Source organism: Hirundo rustica, chromosome 11 (genome assembly GCF_015227805.2).
Source record: "Hirundo rustica isolate bHirRus1 chromosome 11, bHirRus1.pri.v3, whole genome shotgun sequence".
In the NCBI taxonomy this organism is placed as follows: Eukaryota; Metazoa; Chordata; class Aves; order Passeriformes; family Hirundinidae; genus Hirundo; species Hirundo rustica.
Window position 1 is genome coordinate 19950271 of NC_053460.1, and position 19561 is coordinate 19969831.

At 45.7% G+C, this 19561-nt stretch overlaps 1 protein-coding gene across 6 annotated transcripts in view; it reads right to left on the reverse strand.

The window, feature by feature from the left end:
- Positions 1–16311: 16311 nt before the first annotated feature.
- Positions 16312–19561, reverse strand: part of SLC7A10 (solute carrier family 7 member 10) — a 40828-nt gene continuing 37578 nt past the window's right edge. For 2 of the 6 annotated variants that reach the window (XM_040075453.2, XM_040075451.2), the window contains 3 exons: positions 18260–18409; positions 17809–17986; positions 16312–16553 (listed from right to left, as the gene is read on the reverse strand). In XM_040075453.2, coding sequence (XP_039931387.1) covers positions 16429–16553; positions 17809–17986; positions 18260–18409 — 453 coding nt within the window. In that variant the 3' untranslated portion in view covers positions 16312–16428. The remainder of the gene's footprint in view (positions 16554–17808; positions 17987–18259; positions 18410–19561) is intronic. The other 4 variants (XM_040075455.2, XM_040075452.2, XM_040075454.1 and 1 more) reach the window with 3 other exon arrangements.

The following is a 19561-nucleotide window of genomic DNA, read 5'->3' on the forward strand; positions in this document are numbered from 1 at the left end:
TGAGCACTTGGTCAGGATCAGACTTGTTTTATTTTGAAATAAAATCTGTCTCACAAATTTGCTTTTAAATCTGCACTACGTAAGTGCAGATGTATAAGCCAGTGATTTTATTTATCTTTTATTTTTAGAGAATGTTAATTTGCTTTTTTATTTTTATTTGTTTTTTTTTTTTTTTTCTTTGAAGAACTGAAATACATCATTGCCGTGCCATTTTAAAGCTGACACTGTGTAGAGTGTACACAGTTACATGTAAACTGGTGCCTTTTTGGTTTTTTGGAGTGTAATTAAAAGTAAGCAAGTTATTTACCTGTAAGAAGGTGGCATTGCTTAATGAGGAGTCCCTGCAGAATGACAGAACTCTGCAGTGTGATAGCTTGTTCCTGTTGGGATGGCTGGGCTGGTGGCTGGACTATCCCTACCTAACGAGAGCTCTGCTTCAATTCCCCCGTGACACAGTGACAAACAAAAATGCTTTATAAAGGAGTTGAAAGGAAGTTGCTACAGCTCTGTAAACATCCAAGTGCTCCAAAACCTTTTTGTTGTTGTAGGAATTCAAGTTGTCCAGAGTTACTAGCTGAAGTTGTGAAGTTGGAGTCTGTGGCATCTGTGGGCCTGAGTTCTGCTGCTCACAGGACTTTTCCTGGCTGTAAAGGCAAACAAACTTCTGCAGTGAAACAGTTAAGTTTATATCAAAGTTTCAAAGATTTTTTTTTTTCCTTTAAATGGGCTGTATTTTGCCCTGGATCTTTCACTAGGACTCCCTTTGTGGGAGTGCCTTGAAAAAAACAAGGGAATGGGACTTAGGCCTATCTAAATGTAAAATGGAAAAATTAAACAAAAATGATTTTTTTTCCCTCCTCTATTGCAAATTGGTTTGGTAGTGTGTATTCCAGAGTTAGAAGATTCAAGTTCTTAAGGGCATTAATACCAGGAAGGGCTTGTGGCAAAATGCATAACAAGAGTTGTAGTTGCATTAAATAAATACGGCTCAGTAATTTTTTCCAGGTTCTTCTGTGATCAGGACTCATTTCATGAAAGAAAATGTAGTTTTGAAAGAGATCTTGCTTTCCTAGCATTTGTAAACATTTTGGGTACATTCCACCTTTGCAAGGCTGTAATCATTGCACTGCCAGAGTGGTTGTTTCCCTCAAAGGCTACAGGTTTTAGTGGGTTTTTTGGGTTTTCTTTGGGGTTTTTTTTTTTGTTTTTTTTTTTTTTTTGTCTAAAAGTAATTTTGAATCCATAGACTTGTATGTGTAAAGTAGGTAAGTATAGTTAGGAGACAGATTAAAGGTTTATATTGTGTGGATATGAAGGACCTTAGAAATACATGTGTATTTATTTCTGTTACAGAAAAATATTTCTATAATAAAATAATGCTGATCATGCCATGCTTTAAACCATCACCGTCATAAGGCTCATAAAGTTGAAATACGCACTTTGGAGTACTGCTATATTTTGGGAACAGCCCTGAACAGCTAACACTGTTTTAAGATGTGTAACTTCACATTATTTCTTATGTGTATCACACATATTTTGTGTACTGATTCATTTGGTTACTTAGTGAAAATTTCACTGAGAAGGTTTTACTTTTAGAAACTTAAAAAATGTCCACGTTAATGAAAATCTGATGTTGAAGCATACAGAAGTCTTCATAACCCTTATGACTGGTCTGTGCAGCTTTGCATCAATGAGAAATACAAACTTGGCGCTCTTTGTAACACTGACTTCAGCAGGGCAGTTTTCTCTCCTAGCTCACCCCTTAGAAGGCAAGAGCCACAAATTCACTTAATTTTACAGAAGAAATCTCTGGTTTTGCACTGTGAGCACAATGAGAGGTGCATTGCAGTGCCCTGGAATGTCAATACCTGCATAAATCACAAAGTCAGCCTTAGTGTGTGTCTACCCTCCTGCATCTCTTGTAAGTGTTAAACAGGTGTTGGGGATTAGGTTTGTTCCTTTTTGCCTTAAAGAATTTTTCCCCATAAGTTGCTAAGAGGCAGAGTGCTGGTGCTTAGATGGTGTTTGACCAATACAAAAGACATCAGGAGGGGGAAGATCACAGAGTTTTGGGGCAGGAAAAGGACAGGGCTGGGGGAGCTGGGGGTTCTGTTTGCTCTCAGCATCAGAGAGGATGGCCAGGCTGCTGCTGGCTGCGGGAGGAGTCCACTGTCGACAGAAAGTCCGGACCTGGGAGATCTCCCATCATCTATCTGCTGGTGTGCCCAGGAATTCTGAGCTCCTTCTCCTGCCCTGCTGGAGCTGGGCCAGCCCTGCCCAGGAGTCGCAGTTTCTTCAGCACTGCCCCCTTTGCCGGGACACCCCCTGCCTGCCTGGGACATCTGCCCTGCCTGCCAGGACATCCTGCCTTTGCAGCACCAGCCCCGGAGCTTCCACCCTTCCAGCTCGGTGCTCTCGGGGTCCCAAGGGATCAGACTGCCCTGGGCTTTGGGAGACAAAGCCCCTCGAGGTTCCTGGTTCTGTTTATTACTAATGCTGTAGTTGTTGTTTGTTTGCCTTGTTATACTTACTAGTAAAGAACTGTTATTCTTTTCCCCATACCTCTGCCTGAAAAAACTCCTTTAATTTTCTAAATTATAATAACTCAGAGGGAGGGGATTGGAATTCCCCATTCTTAGAGAGGTCCTGCCCCTCCCTAGCAGATACCTGTCTTCCAAACCAAGACAACAGGGAATCAACCATCCTTGAAGGCACCTCAGTTCTGATTCATATAAACTGCCTTCTTGTATTCACAACTTATTAAAATTAGAAAAAAGAAAGAAAGTGAAAATACAACACTTTTAAAGACTATACAACCTTGAATTAATCAGCTAGTAAAGTTGTTAAAAAAATTGTTACTTTAGTAAAGTTTTTCTGCACTCTTTAAATATTTTTTAGACAGGAAATGAAGTGTTTAAGTTCTTTGTTTGGTTTTGGTTTTTCAAGATACGAAATTCCGCTGTCCAAGCAAGCCTAAAAAAAAAAAACTTCCAAAAAAACCCTCTGACTAGAGAAGAATACCTACTGGTTTAGAAAGAACACAAGCTAGTGGTTAGCATAAAGGGGAAAAGTGATTCCCTTAATATTTTCTCTACTGCTATTAAAGCAGGGAGTATTTCTGTTAGAAATTCTGGTACCTTATAGTTTGTCTATCACTCTGCAACATCCCTTAAATGTACTTGTTCTCTATTTCTGTTCTCTGCTTTTTGGTTTGGGTTTTGGTTTTTTGTTTGTTTGTTTTTAATTTGTGTTGTATATATTAATTAAGTTACAACATTTTACCATAGCGTGTGTGCAGGTCTGCGATACAGGTGTGGCATCATGTTTACCAGTGTCTACTGCTGCTTCCTTTACTGAGCACGATACTAAGCAAGAAAGATGCTGGGCACCATCGTACTTTGCCTTGCTTTGGACCGCTTAATTTTTAATAAAATTTCATGTGCCCAGAGCCTGTGGGTTTCTGACTGTCACTCTTAGCACCTAAGCTTGAGGATTCCTAAACTGTACTCCTATGGTCTTAGTTTGACTCAGACTCTTACATGTCAACCCCTGACTCCATGGGTTGACATGAATTTGTGGGGGAGAGGGTATATTTTGGTTTGGTTTTGTATCTCTGGGGGTCTTTTTAATCATCTGCTCTTTCTGGAACCTAAGCTGGTCAAAGGGATTTCACTTTTAAAATAATACTTGTGAAGCCTTTGTACTAGGAAATTCACTGCTGTATACAGTTGCCTTTAACATGTATGCATATATCCAAACTTAAAAAAAAAAAAAAAAAGGCAGCACTGAAGTGTATGACTGTTAGGGTGGTTAAAAAAAATAATTTCTGAAGTACAGCCTCTCTGATTTCTGAAGCCAGTGCTTGTTTCACTGAGGCTTCTCCTTCCCCATCTCTTTGAGTTACTGCTGGATCTGTCCTGCTCTTTTTCAGAAGAAGGTGAAGGCTGAGTTATTTTGTATTGACTGTGTTCTGCAGACTTGGAAATCTTTATCTGTATTGAAGAGAACTAGAGAGACTTTATGGTGATCCCAGATTTATCTGCAGCCATGCAGGATGAAGGGACCCAGCTTGATGCAGAGGGATAATGCCTTCTAGCCTAGCAGAAAGGCTTGGCTGTGCCATGCCATTCAGCTACAGTGGCAGAAGCATTCACATTTCAAACCATACCATCATACCCTGATGTGAGGCTGTGTTGAGGGTTAAGTTTCCTGTAGAATTTTTCCCCCTCCCAAGTTGCTAGGAGACTAAATGCTGAGTGCTTAACCTGGACAAAAGAAGCTGATAACTTAGTTTGGGGGAGAGAGCTGAGGGTGGGGGTGTTGCAGCTCTCGTTTTCCGGGGGAGCACCGATCGGGCCGCTGCTGGCTGCCTGGAGTCCACGGGTGACGGAGAAGTCTGGCCCTGGGAATTCTATCATCTGTTGGAGCACCCAGGAATTCGGAGTTTTCTTCGCTGCCCTGCAGGATTTTGGGTCAGCCCGAGTCCCGCCGCTGCGGCTTCTCCGGCACTGCCACCTCTGCCTGCCGAGGACACCCCGTGCCTGCCGAGGACAGTCCACCGCGCCCGGCTTCCAGCCATCAGCGCCGGAGCCTCCACCGTTTGCCCTCGGGGTTCTTGGTTCTGTTCTACTATTGTTATAATTGCTGTTGGTTTTTTGTCTGTCCTGTTATATTTACTAGTAAAGGACTGTTATTCCTTTTCCCCATAGCTCTGACTGAAAAGTTTTTTTTTTAATCTTCCAAATTATAATAACACGGAGGGAAGGATTCGAATTCCTCATTTCCTGGAGAGGCCTGCCTCTCTTTAGCAGACACCTGTCTTTTCAAAACCAAGACAGAATTTGGCGCCCAAATCGTGGGGCATTGAGAGAAAAAGGAATAACAGTTCTTAAGTGCCTGCATTGTTGTGTACTGGATATCATGTGGTCTGGCTTAACCTGGTTCGGGTGGCATGTGGGTGTGGCCGTATTCCTCCCATTTGCAGGCCCTTTTCTAAACATGGGCCCTGTAACTAAGGTTACTGTGGCTGTCATCCATTTTGCTATATGGGTTAACGAAGTGAGGAAATTGTGGATTTTTAATTTCCTCTGGAAGGCAGGCACATGGATTCAGGGCTATCATACACTAACTGTGTGTTTCTGGAGTTACTTTAACAACGGTACCTACTGTGAAGAAATGACACCGGGGGAAATTTTTTCACAACCCTTCACCCAGCTCTTTGGCCCTACCCCACCAGTCTTTGAAGGGTTCAAATCTCTGAATGTTAATGACATCATACAGTGGCTGGTGTTGCTGGTATGCCTGTTCTGTTTAGCATTTAGAGATAAGGGGAGACTGACCTGGATAACCACCCTGATACCTACCCCTGAGAATAAGGATGCTGCCCCACAGCCTGACCCCGTCCCACAGCCTGACCCCATCCCACAGCCTGACCCTGCCCCACAGCCTGACCCTGCCCCACAGCCTGAGCCCGTCCCACAGCCTGACCCTGCCCCACAGCCTGACACTGTCCCACAGCCTGCCTCAGGAATAAACCACCCAGATTTGGTGAAGGAGATAGGCGAGATGCTGAGGGAGTACCTTTCCCCTGTAGTAGCCTCATTAGCCCCAGCTGCTGGGAAACCCTCCCCCTGCCCCGACAAAGGAGAGTCTGATGGTGCAGCAGCAGAACCCACAGACGTTACAACCGTCCAGCTTCCAGCTGAACCACAGGAGCAGCCACAGACAGCAGCAGTGGCCCCTGTGGAAAAAAAGAAGTATAAGGTGAAATCAGAGCACCCAGGCAACAAGGATAAGAAAGGAGGGCCCTCACAACCCGGGGAGGAGTCAGAGGTTGAGATCATCACTGAGTCCCTGACATATGAAAGTCTGTGTAATCTGCAAAAAGATCTTGCACGGCGGGGACGTGAGGCTTATACAGCCTGGTTACTTCGGGTCTGGGACCTTATAGGTACAGGCGTGCAACTAGATAGTAGTGAGGCAAGGAATTTGGGACCCTTGACCCAGGACTCAGGTGTGAATCAGGTATTCGTAAGGGAGCCAGGGCCCCTTTCCCTTTGGGAGCGGCTTTTAATGAGTGTAAGGGAGAGGTTTGTCCACAGAGACAGAATGCAGGAGCACCATCATAGAATGCGCTGGAAGACCCTTGAGGAAGGGATCCAACAGCTGAGAGAAGTGGCAGTATTGGAGGTACTCTTTGAGAGGGGTGGACAGCATGATAATGACCCCGACAAAGTCAGGTGCACAGGGCAAATGCTGTGGAATCTGGCAACTCTAGGACCATCTCTATACGCCACATACATTGCAACAATTCATCCTAACAACAACCGAGAGACAGTGGGTTCTGTAGCCAACAAGCTCAGAAATTATGAGAGTATAATCAGTGGCCCAATGCAGGCTCAGGTCTCTACCCTGGCTAAGGAACTCAGAGAGGAGATGATGGAGATGAGGGAGGAGATAAGGAGGAACAGTTCCCGTGTGGCACCTGTGCGAGTTACAGGCCCCAGAGTCGGAGCTCAACAGCCCCCAGCTAGAGAGAGAGGGTACACCCCACGAGCTGACCTATGGTTCTTTCTGAGTGACCATGGGGAAGACATGGGAAGGTGGGATGGGAAACCCACTTCTGCCCTGGCAGCACGGGTGCGTGAGCTCAAGGAGAGAAACACTAACCGAGGGGGTTCCACTAAGATGAAGGTAGCCTCGACATCCCATGACCAAGCTGTCAGGTATTATAGAAGTGAGGATGATATGTCAGATCCCTGTGAAGGAACCTCTACCATGTATGCCCAGGAGGGGAATAATAACCAGTGCTAGCAGGGCCTTAGCTCTAGCCAGGGAGAGGCACGGGAAAACCGGGTCTATTGGACGGTGTGGATCCGATGGCCTGGCACATCAGAGCCACAGAAATATGAAGCTTTAGTTGATACTGGTTCTCAGTGTACCCTGATACCATCGGAATATGTGGGGACAGAACCTATTTCCATTGCTGGGGTGACGGGGGGATCACAGGAATTGGCTCTGTTGGAAGCCGAGGTGAGCCTGACTGGGAAGGAGTGGCAGAAACATCCAATTGTGACTGGCCCAGGGGCCCCGTGTATTTTGGGCATAGACTTCCTCCGGAATGGTTATTACAAAGACTCTAAAGGACTCAGGTGGGCTTTTGGAATAGCAGCTGTGGAGGCAGAGGGCATTAAGAAATTGAATAGCTTGCCTGGACTGTCGGAGAACCCATCTGCAGTAGGACTCCTGAAGGTAGAAGAGCAACAAGTTCCAGTTGCCACCTCGACGGTGCACCGCCGACAGTATCGGACAAATCGAGATGCCGTGATCCCCATCCACAAGATGATCCGTGAGCTGGAGAGCCAAGGGGTGGTCAGCAAAACCCACTCACCCTTCAACAGCCCCATCTGGCCTGTGCGCAAGCCTGACGGAGAATGGAGATTGACTGTGGACTATCGTGCCTTGAATGAAGTGACTCCACCATTGAGCGCTGCTGTGCCGGACATGCTGGAACTCCAGTACGAGCTGGAGTCCAAGGCAGCAAAATGGTATGCCACAATTGACATTGCTAATGCCTTTTTCTCCATTCCTCTGGCTGAAGAATGCAGGCCTCAGTTTGCTTTCACCTGGAGGGGAGTGCAGTACACCTGGAACCGACTGCCCCAGGGGTGGAAACACAGCCCCACCATCTGCCATGGACTGATCCAGGCTGCACTGGAAAAGGGTGAGGCTCCGGAGCACCTACAGTATATCGATGACATCATTGTGTGGGGGAACACAGCAATGGAAGTGTTTGAGAAAGGAGAGAAGATCATCCAAATTCTCCTGAAAGCTGGTTTTGCCATCAAGCAGAGCAAGGTCAAGGGACCTGCCCGAGAGATCCAGTTCCTGGGAGTAAAGTGGCAAGATGGACGGCGGCAGATTCCCACTGAGGTCATCAATAAGATCACCGCAATGTCCCCACCAACCAACAAGGAGACACAAGCTTTCCTAGGTGCCATAGGCTTTTGGAGAATGCACATTTCTGAGTACAGTCAGATTGTGAGCCCTCTCTACCTGGTCACACGCAAGAAGAACGATTTCCACTGGGGCCCTGAACAGCAACAAGCCTTTGCACAGATCAAGCAGGAGATCGCTCATGCGGTAGCCCTTGGCCCAGTCAGGACGGGACCAGATGTGAAGAACGTGCTCTACTCAGCAGCCGGGAACAATGGCCTGTCCTGGAGCCTTTGGCAGAAGGTGCCTGGGGAGACTCGGGGCTGACCACTGGGATTCTGGAGCTGAAGCTACAGAGGATCCGAAGCCAACTACACTCCAACAGAGAAGGAAATCTTGGCCACCTATGAAGGAGTTCAAGCTGCCTCAGAGGTGATTGGCACAGAAGCACAACTCCTCCTGGCAACCCGACTACCGGTGCTGGGGTGGATGTTTAAAGGAAAAGTTCCCTCCACTCATCATGCCACCGACGCCACGTGGAGCAAATGGATTGCCCTCATCACTCAGCGCGCCCGCATTGGAAACCCAAATCGCCCTGGGATTTTGGAGATAATTACAAACTGGCCGGAGGGTGAGAACTTTGGTCTCACAGATGAAGAGGAGCAGGAACAAGTGACACGTGCTGAAGAAGCTCCACCATACAACCAACTGCCAGCAGAAGAAACACGCTATGCTCTTTTCACTGACGGTTCCTGCCGCATCGTAGGGATGAACCGGAAGTGGAAAGCAGCTGTACGGAGCCCGACACGACAGGTTGCACAAGCCACTGAAGGAGCAGGTGGGTCAAGCCAACTTGCTGAACTCAAAGCTGTTCAACTGGCCCTGGACACTGCTGAAAGAGAGAAGTGGCCAAAGCTCTACCTCTACACTGATTCGTGGATGGTGGCCAATGTTCTGTGGGGTTGGCTGGACAGGTGGAAAAAGGCCAGTTGGCAGCGTAGGGGAAAGCCAATCTGGGCTGCAGATGAGTGGAAGGACATTGCCACTCGGGTAGAGAAGCTACCTGTAAAAGTCCGCCACGTAGATGCCCATGTCCCCAAGAGTGGGGCTAATGAGGAGCACCGGAACAATGAGCAGGTAGATCAAGCTGCAAAGATAGAGGTGTCAAAGATAGACTTAGATTGACAACACAAGGGAGAGTTGTTCCTAGCTCAATGGGCCCATGATGCCTCAGGTCACCAGGGTAGAGATGCCACCTATAAGTGGGCACGAGACCGAGGGGTGGATCTAACCATGGACAGTATTTCTCAGGTTATCCATGACTGTGAGACGTGTGCTGCCATCAAGCAGGCCAAGAGGGTGAAGCCCCTGTGGTATGGCGGGCGATGGTCCAAGTATAAGTACGGGGAAGCCTGGCAGATTGACTACATCACCCTTCCCCAAACCCGCCAAGGCAAGCGCTATGTGCTGACCAAGGTTGAAGCCACCACTGGATGGCTGGAGACCTACCCTGTGCCCCATGCTACTGCCCGGAACACCATCCTAGGCCTTGAAAAGCAAATCCTGTGGAGACATGGCACCCCTGAGAGAATTGAGTCTGACAACGGGACTCATTTCAAGAACAGCCTTATAAACACCTGGGCTAGAGAACATGGCATTGAGTGGGTGTACCACATTCCTTATCATGCGCCAGCAGCTGGAAAAGTTGAACGATGCAATGGCCTGCTTAAAACCACTTCGAAGGCACTGGGTGCGGGGACTTTCAAGAACTGGGAGAATAATTTAGCAAAGGCCACCTGGTTAGTGAACACTCGAGGTTCTACCAACTGAGCTGGCCCCGCCCAATCTGAGCCCCTGGGAACAAGAGATGGAGATAAAGTTCCAGTAGTACACATGAGAGGAATGCTCGGAAAAACTGTTTGGATTAATTCTGCCTCCAGCAAAGACAATCCCGCTCCTGGGGTTGTTTTTTGTCAGGGACCTGGCTGCACATGGTGGGTGATGCAAAAGGATGGAGGGACCCGCTGCATACCTCAAGGGGACCTTGTTTTTCGATGAACACTGTGACTGTGTCTGTATTTATATTCACATGTATATATATGTATATTATTTAAAGGTTTAAATTCAATATAATATGTTGGTGTGGGAAAAAAATTCGGGGTGGATAATGTTGAGGGTTAAGTTTCCTGTAGAATTTTTCCCCCTCCCAAGTTGCTAGGAGACTAAATGCTGAGTGCTTAACCTGGACAAAAGAAGCTGATAACTTAGTTTGGGGGACGGAGAAAAGCTCCCGGAGAGAGCTGAGGGTGGGGGTGTTGCGGCTCTCGTTTTCCGGGGGAGCACTGATTGGGCCCACTGCTGGCTGCTGGAGTCCACAGGTGACGGAGAAGTCTGGCCCTGGGAATTCTATCATCTGTTGGAGCACCCAGGAATTCGGAGTTTCTTCGCTGTCCTGCTGGATTTTGGGTGAGCCCGAGTCCCGCCGCGGCAGCTTCTCCGGCACTGCCACCTCTGCCTGCCGAGGACACCCCCTGCCTGCGGAGGACAGTCCACCGCGCCCGGCTTCCAGCCATCAGCGCCGGAGCTTCCACTGTTCGCCCTCGGGGTTCTTGGTTCTGTTCTACGATTGTTATAATTGCTGTTGGTTTTTGTCTGTCCTGTTATATTTACTAGTAAAGGACTGTTATTCCTTTTCCCCATAGCTCTGACTGAAAAGTTTTTTTTTTAATCTTCCAAATTATAATAACACGGAGGGAAGGATTCGAATTCCTCATTTCCTGGAGAGGCCTGCCTCTCCTTAGCAGACACCAGTCTTTTCAAACCAAGACAGGCTGAAATGAGAATAACCCATGAAATGGAAATGGAGTAGTGATACCTGAGTGTTTGTGGGTCTTTTGGCAGCCTGTGCTGTACAGTAGATATATCTTACAACAAACCAAACTTGAGAAGCCTGAAGGGAATTGAGTACTTTTTAATCAAATCTTTCTCTGAAAGGAAAAACTGCTTTTGCTTATTTAAGATTTTTGGACTTGGCTGGAAGTTGCGTTTTAATCTCTCAGGCAAGTGCCAGTATTTAAAATCCAGTACAAATAGCAGTCTGAACCTGAACCCTGCAGGCAGCACACCTCGTGTCCTGTCCTTTGTCAGTCCGTCACCCTAGCAAACACCAGTGAACTGTTCCTTCCTCTTCAGATTCTGGCTCTTGTGTTCTTGGCTGCGGGGATTAAACGGTTACCAAGGCTGAGGTGAGTGGTGGAGGTTTACATTTTATTGCCTTTCATTCTGTGTGTTCCCTGCTTTATGACACCTTCTGGATCTGCCTCCCTTCTACCACTGTGTCTTACTGGAAGACTTTAGGACAAATTTGGTTTTGGTGCCTCAGCATCTTCTTACTTTATAATCCTTTTTTTTTGATTTTCATTTTCCAAAGGCAGAAGTTTCTCATTGAAGAAAGAGCACTAGTGAGGGAGTCAAGGACCAAGAAAAGAAGGTTTACAAAGCAGAGTTCTGTTCGCCTTTATTCACAGCTGGAGGTAGAGACAGGACATAGCTCTGAACTCTAAAGTTTAGGAAAAGACAAATTCTAAGCAAAGTTTACCCTTCATTTTTTCTTTCAGTATCTCTCATAGAACTCCTCAGCAGGTGAATTGTTAGTGATTTCTGGAGGAAATTCCTGCTAGCAGGAACTGCTATCAATTTCTGATTTGGTTGTTGGTACAAAGGTGCTGGAAGCTAAATGATTTTTTCCAGGGTTTAACAGTTAGTGAAATGTGAGAAATACCTTGACAAAGGCATCCGAATATGAAGTGTGGGACAGCATGTGTGTTGGAGGCTGGTTGGTTGTTCATTTGTTGTCTTACCTTTGAAGATGAATTTTGTTTAACTTCAGCTCTTCTGCACATTTCTCTTGCAGCATTAGCTTGTCTGGAGCTGGGCCGTGGCAGTGGCTCTGTCCTGGTTTAGGGACAAATTTGGGAGAAAACCCCTGAATGGGATCCCTCCAGGAAGTAAACCCAAATGGCCCCTCCCTCCAACCAGTCCGGTAAAAAACTTATTTGGAGAAAAGTGGAAAAAACTATTTTATTTAACAAAGTGCATACAAGTATAAAGAATGAATAACAGGAAACAATAAAACCTCTCCCTCTGAAGTGAGATGGCAAATTGAGAAGGTTCTTGCCGTGGGTGTAGCTCGTCTCTCTCTCAGTCTCTCCTCAGTCCCAGTCCCTCCGGCGCTGCTGGAAAATGCCGAGGTCCAGGCCCCGGTGGGCTGCAGGTGCAGCCCCCAGTGCTCCCCTGGGTTTTCAGTCCAGAGCAGGTTTAAACAGTTCCAAGAAAAAGGAAAAAAAAAAACCAGTCTAGGGAACTTCTCTGCCCTAGCTAGCTGAAACTAACTAAAAGCAAAAAAATCTCTGTCCTGCAGTCTCTCCAAGCCTCCGCCGAACACCGGGTCTGGAGCAGAATGTGGAGGAGTCAGGCAGTTTTCTCAAAACAAACTCCGTGCTTCTCCTTGCTCTTAGAACCAGCCTGAAAGGCACAGGACTCAATATACAGCACAAAGAGATGTTTGGGGATACAAGCATCATAAAGTCACCCTAGGACAGCTCCCCAGCCCACCACAGCACCTCTGCAGGCAGAGATGCTGCTCCCCTGGGCCACCAGCCCCTGTCCTGAGGTTGGTTGATGGCTGCATCAGGGCTTGTGCTTTCAGAACCGATGGAGCGTGGCTGATGAAATCTTGTCTGCATATTTTTGGATACATGTTTTGTAAAGATGCTTCCAAGTTGAATGTATTAGTAGATATGCAGGAACTCATCTGTCCTTGAGCTGGAGAGAGGCTCTGACCTGAAACAGCATGGTGCTGAACCCAAGGTCAATATCCATATGGGCCAATTTCTTAAGAGCTGGATTTGATGTTGCTTGTGGGTCCCTTCCAACTCTGAATATTTTGTGAGTCTCATCCTTTGATCCTTCTGAGATCGAACTCCTTTGGTTTATGTACTAATGTGAATGGAAAATAATCAATTCCCTTATCAAGTTTTTGAAAATGCTTGAGGGTGGCCAGACAAGCAGAAGTACCTCTGCGTCCTCTCTGTGCTTCCCAACAGTGCCCACTCAACTCCTGGAATTTTATCTTCTCCACTTCTATCTTGCAAAGCGTGTAGTGCATTGCTGACTTATATGTTGCTGCTTTTTTCAATCCTGTGATAAATCAGGTAAGAATAATCCAATACATTTTTATGGACTTTTCCATAGGCTGACAGGTGATGCTCCACAGAGTATTTTTCTGCATTACAGCCTCTAATATTTTATGGTACATAAATATAATAGCACATAGTATTTAGGTTTATATAGTATTGCATTGCTATTCAAGGTTTATTCAAAATCCTTTCTGTTGGAAACATCTTGCCTTTTTGTATCAAGTATCAGTAATCTCAACATGCTGATAGTGTCAGCTGTTTCAAGAGTTTTTTTGTTCAGTGGGCTTTAAAATACTAGTAATTATGTCTCCTTTGGGGCTAGTTGCTTTGTCTTTAGGAACAATCTCTCTTATATGGATTGAGTGTGCTGCTAAATTTCATATAAATTTAGCAGCACACTCAATCATTCTCATTTTTCATATGCACATGAATTTATATTTCTAATTTTGTACATTTATTTCTATGGTTAGAAATTCTACATGTTAAGCACTAACCTTTGCAAAGCCTTTAATGTATGTGGTACTGGGAGCAGAGATGAAGCTGTTCCTAAAAATGAAACATCGTGAAACAGTTTTTGGTTATTGGTTTGTAATTCAAAGATGAGGTCTAGTAAATCATCCTGTTCTAAATTAAGCCTTCTGATTTAAGTCCAAATGTTTTTACTTTTAAAGCATTGTGCTGGCTTGAAGGCAAAACCAGCGAGAGACTCCAAGTCAGAAAAAACAATTTAATGGGAGAGGAAAAAAAAAAAAAAAAAAAAAAAACACAACAAAAAAAACAAAAACAAAACAAAAAAAAACCACCACAAAGTAAAATATAACACATGCAATAGTACAAAAGATCACTGACAGAGGCAGAATACAACCTGAAACCGTGGTGGTAGCAGTCCAGATGAAGTGGTCTTGTTGAAGCAGTGTTCTTGCAGAAAGGTCTAGTAGCTCTTGTCCTCTGGGAATCCAGTGGGTAAGGCTGCCTGTGCTGTCCCAAATCCCAGATTATATCCAGGTGGGAATGCTTGGCTCCTCCCCCTGGGCGGAGCATCTCACAATGGGCTGATATCATTTTATCATCTTGCAATGGATCCTTGATTGCCCATTAAACAGAGGTAGCTCCTGGAGGGAGTTATCTATGAGTCATGCAGGACGGCATTGATGGGCCATTAACAGAAGATAGTCTGGAGGGAGGGGGCAAGGGAAACACTGCCCAACCTAGTTTCAACAGCTCACGTAGATGGTGATAGAATACATACTTTGGGCACATCTGACATTGTAACCTAGGACAAGCATATTGGTATAATCAAGGAAAACTTGAGCCAAGTTCAGTTACCAATTATGAGGAATTTGTTCTTTAATTTTGCTTTTGATTTCCTTATACAACTGCCAGGAAAAGCCTTGGTAGCTATTGCAGCATTACTACTATTGCTATTGCTATTACTATTACCTTTCTCATTACCATACAGACTTGTCTCAAGAGCTGCAAACTTTCCTTGCTGGCTCATTTCCATATGTTAATTGTTTAAGCAAAAATGATCCCACGCCAAAACTCAGCAGTTCTGAAAGCAATCAGTATTTCTGATGCTGTAATGTATTTAGTTTTCTTACTAGCTAGTAAAGTTATTGAAATTAATCTGTTAGAAATTATACCTCAGAAAGTGGATTTTGAGCTATGGAAAAGGAGACTTAGTCGTGAGAGCCTCTGACATTAGTTAAAAGTTCAGATGCTGCTTAGCCACAGGGAGGTCTGCTCTGAACTTTTTTTAAAAGCAAGCTAAATATTTTTGATTTCTGTTAGCAAACTATATTATTTTAAATGTGGAATCTTCCTTTACACGTGTGCATATATATGCAAAAAAAACACACCTTTTTTTCTAGCTAAATATATATTTTAATCTCTTAAGGTAAACAGCTTTATGCAAAGAGAAGAATGTAAGCTGTGTTTCTTTTTAGTGTCTACCATCTGAAAGTTTGGAGAGAGATTAATAGAATTTTAAGATATAGATATCGATATTATTAACTACAAAAGTATTGCTGAATAATTAACTAAGAGGTAATGAATCCATATTTTTTGTGCCAGGGCCATGGGAAGATACTTTTAAAATTACATTCAGATGGCTGTTGCCAAGGCTACTGAATGTGATAGTTTTTGTTTTCAAATACTGCCAAAGAATAGTAGCTCAGAGCTGTTCTCATACTTTGCATCTTCAGAAAATTCCCTGGTGTGAAAGTGGCAATATTGGTACAGCAGCAAATCTCAATATATTCATTAAGTGCATGAATGAGATTTTTTTCCTAGTGTATGGCACAAATAAAATATGCAAACCACTTTCTAGGGAGCACCTGATGTGTGAGTGATTTAGGCTTGTTGCTCGGTTGAGCGCAGCTGAAATAGGGAATTGCTCTCTAAAGCAATGTCACACTACCTGACAGGTCAATAGACAGGAGGAACATCAGGGTCCTCTCCTGTGTTTCCTTTGAGTTCCACTGCTGAGCCCACTGCAAACCTCTCCATGTCTCCATCCTCCCGAGCTGGAAGCTGGATCATGCTGAGCATCATGCTGGAGTTCCCGGGTGGTGCTGTGAGCCCCATCCCATGAGGGATGCAGGAACCCCCTGCCACCTTTACAACAGTGCTTCAAAACTGAGATACTTGGGATTTAAATCACTCCAAAAGTGAGATACTTGGGATTTAGATCACGATTTCTGTATCTTTTTTCTGTGTCACAAAACGATGCCAGAATGGTGCAGATGATTGCTGGTGTTGTAGCTGTGCTCAGCGCAGTCACCCTGCCGCAGCTGCACTGGAGATGCTGTGCTCCTCCAGGTGTGTGAAGGGATGATCCTTGGGATTGTAACTTCCACGCCTCGTGTTACGTGGGCATTTGCCCCCCCACCCCCGGGACAGCAAGAGGTCTTGCTTTCTCTTGATTTCTGTACTTTGAATTTGTGTTGGCAACTGCCCTAGTTTCAAAATGCCTAAATTTGTATGTCTCTGGTGGACCCTCATGGTGCCTAAAATCAGTATTCCAGAGCTGTGTCTGCTGCTTTCCCCTGTGCTGAGCGAGAACGTTGCCAGGAAAAAACCTCAACAGACCAGCACCTTATTTTACATTTTATTATTTTTAATTTTTTTTTTTTCCTTAAGGAATAACTAAAAGCTTCAGAGGCCATAAAGGATGTAGCTCACTTAATGGGCTTCACTATTGGTGCTCTAAAACAATTTATTTTTTTTCCAGAAAAACTTTTTTCAAAAATCAGCATGTAAACAAGAAGCTACTTCAGCCGGAAAGGCCACGCTGTTATTTCCTCACTGCTGTCTCGTTCGCCAGCCACCAGGAGTGGGCTGAGGAGGCCTCCTCCTCGGCACTTCCACACTGAGGGTACACCACAAAACACAGCTTCTGCCCCCAGCATGTCATGGACTCTGCAAGGAGCAAATGACAGAGGTTAATGCACGGTTAATGGGGCTGCTGAGTTCTTCTAAACAAGTACGTGATGCTGGAGCAATGAATGCCACGTGGGCAGGGGGCTGCTGAGCCCTGCTGCCCCACTGACCGCCCCCTCCAACCCTTCTCACTCCAGCTCAGTGAGCAGTGCTTGTGAAGCAGGGGCAAATTAAGATGGGAGAGATTTAGGGAAACCTTTCCCCAGCCTCTCACAGAGCTGCCAGTGCTGCCCAATGCAGGCTGATAGGGGTGGGATGGGATTGGGATGGGGATGAGATTGGGATGGGATGGGATTGGGATGGGATGGGATGGATGGGATGGGATGGGATGGGATGGGATGGGATGGGATGGGATTGGGATGGGATTGGGATGGGATGGGATTGGGATTGGGATGGGATTGGGATGGGATTGGGATGGGATGGGATTGGGATTGGGATGGGATGGGATTGGGATGGATTGGGATGGGATTGGCTGGATTGGGATGGGATTGGGATGGGATGGAATTGGGATGGAATTGGGATGGAATTGGGATTGGGATTGGGATTGGGATTGGGATTGGGATTGGGATGGGATGGGATGGGATGGGATGGCTGCCAGCCCTCTTGGTACTGTGTCAGCCTGGCTGCAGTGTCCACTGGTCTTGGGGAACTGCTGGCAGCAGAGCAAACTGCAGCTGAGGGAAACCCTCCAGTGAGAGCAGAGGGCTAAAGTGTGCTTGTTCGAAAGTCCTCACCTTGGAGCAAAGTGATTAAAAATCAAATACAACCAAAACATAAAAGACTATTTGCAGTTTTAATTTTATATGAGGGATAATGTAAGGCTTAATAAGAAGCTTTTGAGCATGAGATAGTTCATTATGTCACACAGGGCTTGGTACACAGTGGTGGTGGCACAGTGGAAGTGGGCAAAGGTCAGACAAACTCCTCAGTCCTGTTGTGATTGCTCATTTAATCTCTATGTGAGTGAAGTGATACCCTGGTGTATTTGCCACAGGACAGGCTGCTGTGAGCGAGCCAAGTGGATGGGCACAGAGGCGTGAGAGGAGGCAAATGTATCCAGGAGTGAGCAAAACATCTGCCCAAAGAAAAGCACTGCCTGGCCACCTTGTGCCCAGGGGCTGCCCATGGCTGAAGTGGTGGCCAGCCTCGGGTAGGCAGTTTCCTGGCTGTTTTTGGTGCCAGTGTTGTCAGAGTTTAAGCAGGGAGGGCAGGGAGGCACACAGTGCTGGCTTACCTATTAGCCTATTTACACACTTTGGTTTATTTCTCCAGTAGACTCCAAGGAAGAACACTGGCACTCCAGTAAAAATGATAATTAGTCCAACCCCACAGACGATCGGCTCAGAGTATAAGCTGAAGATCAGCAGAAATGCCCAAAACGCCAGGTAAGTGATGGGGATGAGGAGGTTCACCTACCAGGAGAGAGCAGAGCAGAGCCCGACTGTGCAGAGCAACAGCAGTGGCTGACTGGTTGTGGTGGGCTGCAGGCTTCAGCCTCCCTAGGTCGTGTCCCCCTTCCCTGTACCGCTATTGTCCTCTCTGCCCATCCCAACAAGCTCACAAGAGATCTGCCTGTGCGTCCTCCTTTTACACTACTGGCACTTTGGGACATGGTTTGGGAGGTGTTCTCATTCCACCCTTTGCATCACTGTTGCAACCAAGAAATTTAGCTTTAACAGTGTCACCTTGATAGGTCTGAAGATTTTGGGTTTCTTCCAGCGTAAAACAATCAGGCCTATAATTGTCACTCCATAGCAGAGGTAGTTAATAAATGACACGTAGTTGATTAGCGTGTATGTGTCTCCAACAAGCATGATGATAAGTGTGGCCAAACACTGCAAAGAGAGGAGCACAGCCTTCTTCAGCCATTATTAGAAAATGTAGCTTAAAAACAACAAAACCAAGCAAAAATCCCATCAAAAATCCTTTTGTTTATAGCACCTGCTGGGCATGTGCTGCCTCCTGTGGCTCTGTTCCTTATCCCTGAGCTGTGCCGCCAGGGCTGGGGCTAAATGGGTATTTAGGGTGATTTGGGGCCAGAGACTAGAGGGTCTGTTTATAAACACCCTGGGATGCTGGCATAGGTGTCTCTGCTGCCCATGATGAGGCAAACAGGGCTAGGAAGGTTGGCAAAACCCCCACTCCACCTTTTTCTGTTAAGTGTTTTAAAAGCTATTGAACCTTATGGTTAGGACTCCAGGTGAAAGGGTTTCCTAGACTTAACATGTTTCAGGCACTGTGTTGTTGCAGGTGCTCTGTGTATTATAAAGAGTTAGAGGTTTGCCCTTTCTCCTGCTGGCTCATTTCACAGCTGATCAGCATCATCAATCTTTTAGCATTACTGATGTTTGGAGACTGGCAGATGGATGGTGGAAATTTCCATGGTTTTGCTTGCTATTTTGAAATCTGTCTGCTTTATACTGACACTGAATTGATTTTCATCTTTTTTTTGCTTTTATGTACTCCCTATATTCTGTACCTGTACATTTGTACCCACTGTAGCCAGTTTTTTACCTACTCTGTTAAACAGAAAGACAAAATAAATTCCCCAGTGGCTCCAAGCTGGGGGCCCAAGTTTAGGTTATCTGTGAAGCCAAGGTTGAAACTAGCTCTCCAAGACACATTTCCATTAACAAAGCTTAGTTCCTATCTAAGTTGGGTGGGGGAGGATTCAGAAAGGGTTGAGCTGAGGGGGAATTTATTCCTCTAACTGGGGATTCTTGTCAATTATATAATTTGCTAAACATAGAAAAATTGTATGCACTTTATGTTACATGTGCGTCTTCATCGCTTTCCACCTAGCGAGTTGTGCACCTAAGGATCCTTTTAAAGGTAACACCTTCTTATCACCTAACTGTGCCTAGCTTGTGGATTTAGGACCAACAAAAAGGCATCAATACTGTAGACCCAGGAGAGCTGATTTGGGGGCCAGGGCACTGCTCCTTGAGCCCCCACCCCACTCTGGTATCACGGGGGCCGAGCACTCA